Raw genomic sequence first — 8,082 nt, 5'->3', positions numbered from 1 at the left:
AAGGGGTGACATTAATCAGAATGTGTGAGAGTGTGTTTGTGTATTTATAGCAAAGATGATGATGAGGAGCTCGATGCAGCCCCAACTGCCTAGACTTTTATTTTGTTATTGTTGTCTTTCATCTCCCAATATTTATATGTGAATATGATTTTCTTCACCTTCACTTGCAGATGCACAAGCAAGAAAACAAGGGACTCCCCTTGTATGCACTGCACAAACATCAACTAGTTCATGGGGCTCCTATCTTGGTAACATGCTTGATAATAGCTTTGTATAACATGTTCTAAATATCCATTTTAATTCATGTAAATGTGTATTTTTTAAATGTAAATGTGTATTCTTCATGTTGTAGTTTTTTGTTTTAAAAAATAGCAGAGGGGGACATAATGGGATAGAGAGAGAAACAAATCAGATTTATTTCTCTTTCTCCCATTTTGTCTCCCCCTCCCCCCGCAACATTTTTTTTGTGCAGACTGCGGCGGCAACAGGGCTACGCACGTAGCTATGGCCACGAGTATGCGCACAGTTATGTCCATGGTTATATGCACAAATGTAGCCGCATGCTCCTAGCCACATGCATAGGCACACAAGAGAATTTTAAAACTCCAAAATTCCTTTGTTGAAGTACTTTATGGACTCGGCTATGCCCTCATCCTCTTGTAATGAAAGGGGTATTATGTGGCTTAGTCAAAGATTAATACCCAAAAAAGAGTTACTATTTGAGAAGGTGGCCCAAAAATGTGAAATGTACATGTAATGGTAAAGCTACTTTCAGAAAACTAGGGATCATTGTTATTAAGTCATCTTTTCTTCTAGCACCTCATTGACCTTGATTGATTCGCTTTACACATACACGCTTTAGCAACTCGTAGGAGGGCTCCTCAGCAATTTGGAATGTTGCATTTAAAAAGAAAAAAAACTACATGTGCCACTTACTAGCTTTAGGATGCCAGTAGGGACGGACGAATGTTGATTTAGAAATTATATAATAATTAAATGTTGCTGTCGAAGTGACAAGATCTTCTGATCCTGATCTTGTAGAGCGAATGGGCAAGTGATTTTGTGTACTGTGTAGAGGGCCGAAGGCCGATACACAGAGAGGGATGGAAGCCAGCAGGCTATTGGTATTCCGTGTTGATACAGCCATGGCACCTCCCTCAGCCTTGCCAAGTGCTGATACAGCCGTGGCACCTCTCGCAGCTTTGCCGAGTGCTGATCCCGAGCAAACACAGCCGGGTACTGGGCTTTCCGACATCATAATAGTAGCCGCAACATTGCTCGCGGTCCTTATTTGTTGTATCTGTATTCAGTTTACCATCCGCTGGGCTCTTGGACGATGGTGTTTCCATACCCTCAGGCTGCACGAATTTGCTGAGCCAGCTGCCACGCGCAGCACAAGCAGGGCCATGAACAAAAGCCACGTGGACGCCTTGCCTACTAGGCTCTATGATGACAAAGCTGAGGTGGCACAAGTTCTGGATTCCAGCTCCTCTCAATGCCCTATCTGCCTTGCGGACTTCGCAAATGGGGAGACGATCCGAGTGCTGCCCAACTGCCAGCATAGCTTCCACGTCGGCTGCATCGACACTTGGCTCTATAGACACTCCTCTTGCCCCACCTGCAGAGGGAACCTCATGGACGCCATGTCAGCGGAGATCGTCATCACACCAAGGGGAGTCACTCTTCCCGACCCACACTAAGGTGAGCGGAGGAGGACTGGCGGAAGTCCAAAACAGGCAACAAAATCTAGGTGTCGTCACTTTTGTTTCATGAACTAGCGGCACACCGTTGGGAGAATTTTGTAAGGCTGACAGCAGTATGCTTTATGTAAGCCATATAAGTCTTAAAAATGAACTTTTGTAATGTCCCCCCCTTCTGATGCTCAATCCGTTTACCTTGTCCAGCGCACCCTTCTTATGTAACAGCTTTCTTGAGAGTGGGTACTGAAATTAGATGCCTTTGGGTATATTCAGATGCAGATCTTCACTTTCGAATGCTTGAGTGCTACTACTGGGGCTCTCTCTTTGAAAGGATTGGCTCTTTCAAGCATTCCCTAGATCTCATCCATGGTTTTTGGCATGCACACTTTGTGATGTATTGGAATTTTTCCGACTCAAGTTTTGTTAAGAATTTAAACCCAGAAAATCCAAATTGAGCATCTTGATTACAGGTTGAATGCACACTTCATTCATGTGTCAATATTGAGATAAATGGACCAAGTTTAGGGCTCACCAACGAACCTACACTACAACATAATGACAATATAGCAACATTTTTAGCAGTGTTATTATAACTACAAGCCTTGGCAAATGTCCGGGTCATTTCGCTACTATATTCATTGTCGTGGTGCTAAGCAGCATTATTAGCATTGACATAATGCTACTGAGCAGCGAAATAACGTTGCTATGGAGTGTTATTTCATTGTTATAAATGTTTCTCAACAATAACTAGGGTGCCTGAGTGTATCATCTAAAACCTATATGGACTAGTGTACTTGTAATGGTGCATCTATGGAAAAATAAATTGGATCACTCTAAGTATGGAAAGATCATTTGTTTATCATTTCATCATATTTTTGATTAATTTTGATTAATTAGACTAATTTATATTAATTTAAGTTATATTGGGTTAATTTAAGGGCAAGCGTATTTTCTATTATTTGCTTGATCTCATTTTAAGTACCTTGCCCCCCAAAATTTGCTCTCCAAGCATTGTCCCAGTCCAGCATAAACTGGATAAAACTGGACACCCTGATCTTGCAACGACCCTCTTATGCATGCATAAAGCATACATATGCATAAATGTATATTAGATCTACGTGCATGAGCTTCACATTATATGGCACCAATGCATGTTGGTAGCTATTGGCATGCCTAGGTAGAACCCAACATGCATTGGAAGCTATATGCATGCCTAGGTAGCTCCTAGTGCTTGGGAATAGTTACTAGTCTTGGGAGATCCCGGTGCATGTCAGTAGTTACTAGTATGCCTAGGTAGCACCTGACATGTATTGGGAGTTCCTGATGCACATTGGTAGCTATCTGCATGCCTAGGTAGCTCTTAGTGCTTGCCACTAGTTACTGGCTACTATTGGAAATAGGTGTTAGAAAACATGGGAGCTCAAGGATGGATTGAGCACATGATTAGAGCAAGGATTAACCATTCTTGCATGACCCCACGGGCCATCAGTGCATCCAAGAATGGTCCTAGGGCCATTCTTGCATGACCCCAAGGCCTCAAGGTCATTTTTTGGGATGGCCATGGGGCATCCAAGAATGGCCTTGGGGCCATTCTTTTCATGCACAACAGGTGGAAGAATGACTCCAAAGGCCATTCTTGCATGACCCCAAGGCCTCAGAACATTTTGGTATGGCCATGGGGCATCAAAGGATGGCCTCTTTTCATGCACAACAGGTAGAAGAATGGCCCTACGGCCTTTCTTGCATGACCCCAAGGCCTCAAGGTCTGATTAGGAAGCTAAACTATGCTTAAGCATGGCAAGATTAGCTAAAGACAAATCATATGAGTATAATGACAATGTGAATAGGGCAAAAGCTAAGTGTTTTCTTCATTAGATGAGGAGCCTTTAAATAGGTTGAAGTACAAAAGGATTAAGAAGGAGAATAGGATCTAATCCTAATCAAGATGCTTATCACTTGCCTAGAAGTGAGCACCCAAAGCCTAGAGTAGAGTGCAAGATGTAGAGATTCTCCACTAAGGCATATAAAAAGCTGAAAATAGGACCATCCAAAAAGGAGCTACTAACCCTTAGAGAAATAATCTACTAAGGTCCACTACTAAAGCCATGCTACTAAACCTTAGAGAAATAATCTACTAAGGTCCACTACTAAAGCCATGTAGAGGGGCCATAAATTCCAATACCCTCCGTGGACCTCAACATGGCCAAGAAGTGTGAAGGAATACCAAAATACCCTCCCATGTTCCAAACACTAACTATGGGACTATCCAAGAAGATTTGCCCTCCCATGAGGCAAATATCTAAAGCGTTACATGAGCTACATCATGTGGTGCTCACAAATAACCTACAAAAGTCCCACTACTACTACTAAAAAAGTTACATGAGCTACATCATGTGGTGCTCAGAGGTAACCATCCAAAAGTCCCACTACTACTACGAAGAAAGTTACATGAGCTACATCATATGGTGCTCAGAGGTAACATACATCAAGAAAGACTTTAAAAAACCCAATCAGAATCAATAGACGCAAAATTTGCTTCTTCTTCCTTTGCCAAAACTTCTTTTTCCTCAACCAAGTGTGCTTTATCCTTCTTTTTAAAGCAAAAATTCTCTGAATGACCTTTAAGACCACAAAAACTGCATATCATCTTCAACCTGCATGTGTCAACTTTGTGTCCTGACTTTCCACAATGGGAGTAGGATACTTTTGATTTGCTTACTACCATTGCATTGTCAACTTGGAAGTGACCTTCTTTGCCCATCTTTCTTTCTTCTTCCAGGATAGAAGATTCTACCTTTTTCAAGGTTAGATCTGGTACATTCTTTAAAGTGGTGATCAAAGTGCTGTAAGTGGAAGGTAAACTTTTAAGCAAAACAGCAATGACTATTTCATCTTTCAGAACTTCTCCTTCACCGGCAAGCTAAGAGAGAAGGGTTTAGCCTTATTAAGGTGAGTTGAGAAACTTTCATTAGCTTGCATCATTATCCCAAAAAATTCTATCATGAGATTCATTAAGGTGCCTTTCCCTTTGGCTCCAAATAACTCCTCCAATGTATCCCATGCTATTTTGGAGGTGTTGCATGCACTAATATGATGAATGAAATTATCATCCATACTCAGCACTAGAAGAGCAAGTGCCTTTTCATCTTTAGTTATCCATTCTGCTTTCTCATCTTCTTTGTCTTTGTCGTTTGGACATTTGTTCTTACCATTGACAATATTCCAAAGTCCCTTCTTTATGAGAAGGAATTTTGCCTTGACTGACCAAGTAAAGAAATTAGTGCCATCAAACTAAGTAAGCCCTTTATCCTTGTGTTCTGACATGCCAAAAAAAACGACTCACTCAAACAAATTACATGCATGGGAAATCAAAGTTGCCTTCCCCATATAAATGTAATACTTCGAGATAGGATGATGGAATCCGAGAAGTGGGTTTGTTTTTGGCATAAACTTTGTTGATGGATTTGACTTTGGCTTTCTTCACGGCTTTAATATATTTGACATAATTTGCATTGTTGGACTCACATGAAGAGGGCATGTCGAGCTTACAAAAAATAGTGATTAATATCCACTAATCACTCATTAATGATTGAGTTCACTATTTTAAAAAACCAAAAAACTGGGCCACCTTGGAGTGAAAGAATGGATGCCTTTCACTAAACATTTTCAAAAAAGCTTCAACATGCTTTAATAGCAATGTGTCCACATGATAATCATCACCCTAAACACTTGATTCAGCGAAGAAATCATTACTTAATCTCTGCTTTGACCAAAGTACCTTCTGTAGTTACCACAGTGCTGGAGGAGCTACAAGCAATCGTTTTCAGCCAAATTTGATGCTACAAGCGTGTTCGCCATGACCGAAAACCCCCGGGGCTAAGGGGAATTAGATCAATTTGTAGTGGTTGGCTCAATTTTTGTAAAAAATCGGATTTTTTCCTTCATGATGGCAATGGCGATTCTGCCTACTGTGAGCTGCATTTTGCTTCGTGCCTTCACGTAGAGGGTGAACTAGGAGTTATCTTGAAGTCCCTAAGAGGGCTTGATCATTAGTGAAGTGGTTTGTGCATAGCAAGGCAAAGCTCAGCTGTGGGTGCAGATGGGCTATGGTGAGAAGAGGTAAAAGTGACTTAATTAATGAGGGATGATTAGCAAATGATATTAGGGACTACACATAGCTTGAGGGTGACTAACTTGGCTCTGATACCATGTTAGAAAACATGGGAGCTCAAGGATGGATTGAGCACATGATTAGAGCAAGGATTAAGAATTAGGAATCTAAACTATGCTTAAGCATGTCAAGATTAGCTAAAGACAAATCATATGAGTATAATGACAATGTGAATAGGGCAAAGGCTAAGTGTTTTCTTCATTAGATGAGGAGCCTTTAAGTAGGCTGAAGTACAAAAGGATGAAGGAGGAGATTAGGATCTAATCCTAATCAAGATGCTTATCACTTGCCTAGAAGTGAGCACCCAAAGCCTAGAGTAGAGTGCAAGATGCTTATCACTTGCCTAGAAGTGAGCACCCAAAGCCTAGAGTAGAGTGCAAGATGTAGAGATTCTCCACTAAGGCATATAAAAAGCTAAAAATAGGACCATCCAAAAAGGAGCTACTAACCCTTAGAGAAATAATCTACTAAGGTCCACTACTAAAGCCATGCTACTAAACCTTAGAGAAATAATCTACTAAGGTCCACTACTAAAGCCATGTAGAGGGGGCATAAATTCCAATAATAGGGTTGTGGGAATGCACACACACATTTGAGAAGCTCAAGGGAGCACACAGTTGAGAAGCTCAAGTGTAATTTACCCCCCTTGGGATAAAATTACCCAAAGTGTTTAGTTCCCTTTAGGTAATGAAATACCCATTTGATAGACTTCCAATACTTTGCACCTGGGCTATGCATAAGTTTGCTCAATATTGAGAACACATATAGAATGTAAAGCATGGTATTACACAAATAGATAAGGCATCCAATAGCTTCTTGATACAAGCGAGCATCGAAAGAGTCACTTACAACTTCAAGACTTAGTCGTGAACCCGGCTCCATAGGTGTAGCCTAGGTTTACAGTCTTCAAGATTGCACCTCTTCCAACAATGCATCTATGTATTTCCTCTCTAGCATAACAATGCTATCATTACATTGCCAAAACTCTGTAGCTTAACAATGCCATCATTACACTGCCAAAACTTAATGCAAAAATAATAGTGAAACGATCCAAGATCTGACATCTCAAAAGACTTCTCTAAATTAGCTACAAAAGCTAGAATATGATCATCATGAGGACCTGTGAGAACCATGTCATCAACATATAACACGATGACCAAAAAACATCCTTAGTCTTGTTAATATAGAGGGTACTATGAGTTGGATTGTTCCAAAAACTATAACACGATAACCAATAAAACATCCTTAGTCCTCTTAATATAGAGGGTACTATGAGTTGGGTTCTTCTAAAAACTATGTGCAACCAAGTATGCATGTATCTTTTCATCCCATGCTCTCGAAGCCTGCTTAAGACCATATAAAGCTTTCTTTGAGTCTGCAAACTTTTGATTCCTCACTTTTCTCTGAACAAAACCACAAGGTTGAGATACATAGACCTCCACATGCAAATCTCCATTCAAGAAAGCAATTTTGATATCCAACTAACGTGCATTCCAACCTTTATGTGCTACTAATGCAATGATACTCTGCATGATAGTCATACGACATGTGGGTGCAAAGGTTTCACCATAGTCAATGCCTTTATCTTGTGCATAACCCTTTGCAACAAGCCTAGCTTTGTGTCACTAAAAATTGTCGTCTGCTCTATGTTTAACTTTGTAAACCTATTTTGTACCAATGGCCTTTTTGCCAAGAGGCAAGTCTACCAAATCCCATGTATCATTTTTGAGTATCAATCATACTCAAATTTGATAGCACTCATCCTATTCTCATATTCCTTTGCTTCATCAAAGGATACAGGTTTCTGTTCATCACATAAATTGGCAACAATAAGAGCATGACTTGGATCAACATGATATGCATACTAAGAACCTGCACGTTGCTATCACTTAGTGTTTGCACTAGCATTTTGGTATACTTTTTGACTCCACAATTTTCCTTCTTTCCTTGTCAACTGCATTATCCATATTTGCCTCATCAATAAGCTAATCTATGGATTGAAAAACATGCTGTTTTGTAACCTTTGTGGGCTCATTTTCAGCATTCCCTTGATTACCCACATGCTCTATATCAATGTGCATTGCATTGAACAATGGGAGGAGAGTGTTGAATATGTCCTGCAAATATACATTTTGCTATTTTCTCTATGAAAGCAAGGGCTGAATTGCATCTTCCACAAATACAACATCTTTACTCATAAGAATCTGCTTG

At 40.3% G+C, this 8,082-nt stretch overlaps 1 protein-coding gene across 1 annotated transcript; it reads left to right on the top strand.

The window, feature by feature from the left end:
• Positions 1-1,080: 1,080 nt before the first annotated feature.
• LOC147603465 (putative E3 ubiquitin-protein ligase ATL44) lies at positions 1,081-1,700 on the top strand. The gene has a single exon (XM_086796964.1). It carries the CDS (start codon positions 1,104-1,106, stop codon positions 1,698-1,700), a length of 597 nt encoding a protein of 198 aa, XP_086653090.1. The 5' UTR covers positions 1,081-1,103.
• Positions 1,701-8,082: the final 6,382 nt, after the last annotated feature.

This window comes from Cibotium barometz, chromosome 64, assembly GCF_041138505.1.
Source record: "Cibotium barometz isolate CiBa-2024 chromosome 64, ASM4113850v1, whole genome shotgun sequence".
Taxonomy (NCBI): Eukaryota; Viridiplantae; Streptophyta; class Polypodiopsida; order Cyatheales; family Cibotiaceae; genus Cibotium; species Cibotium barometz.
This window is presented reverse-complemented; position numbering and strand designations above follow the sequence as displayed.

Coding starts and splice junctions, on each gene's coding strand:
- LOC147603465 (XM_086796964.1), top strand. CDS start 1,104: ATGGAAGCCAGCAGGCTATTGGTATTCCGTGTTGATACAGCCATGGCA.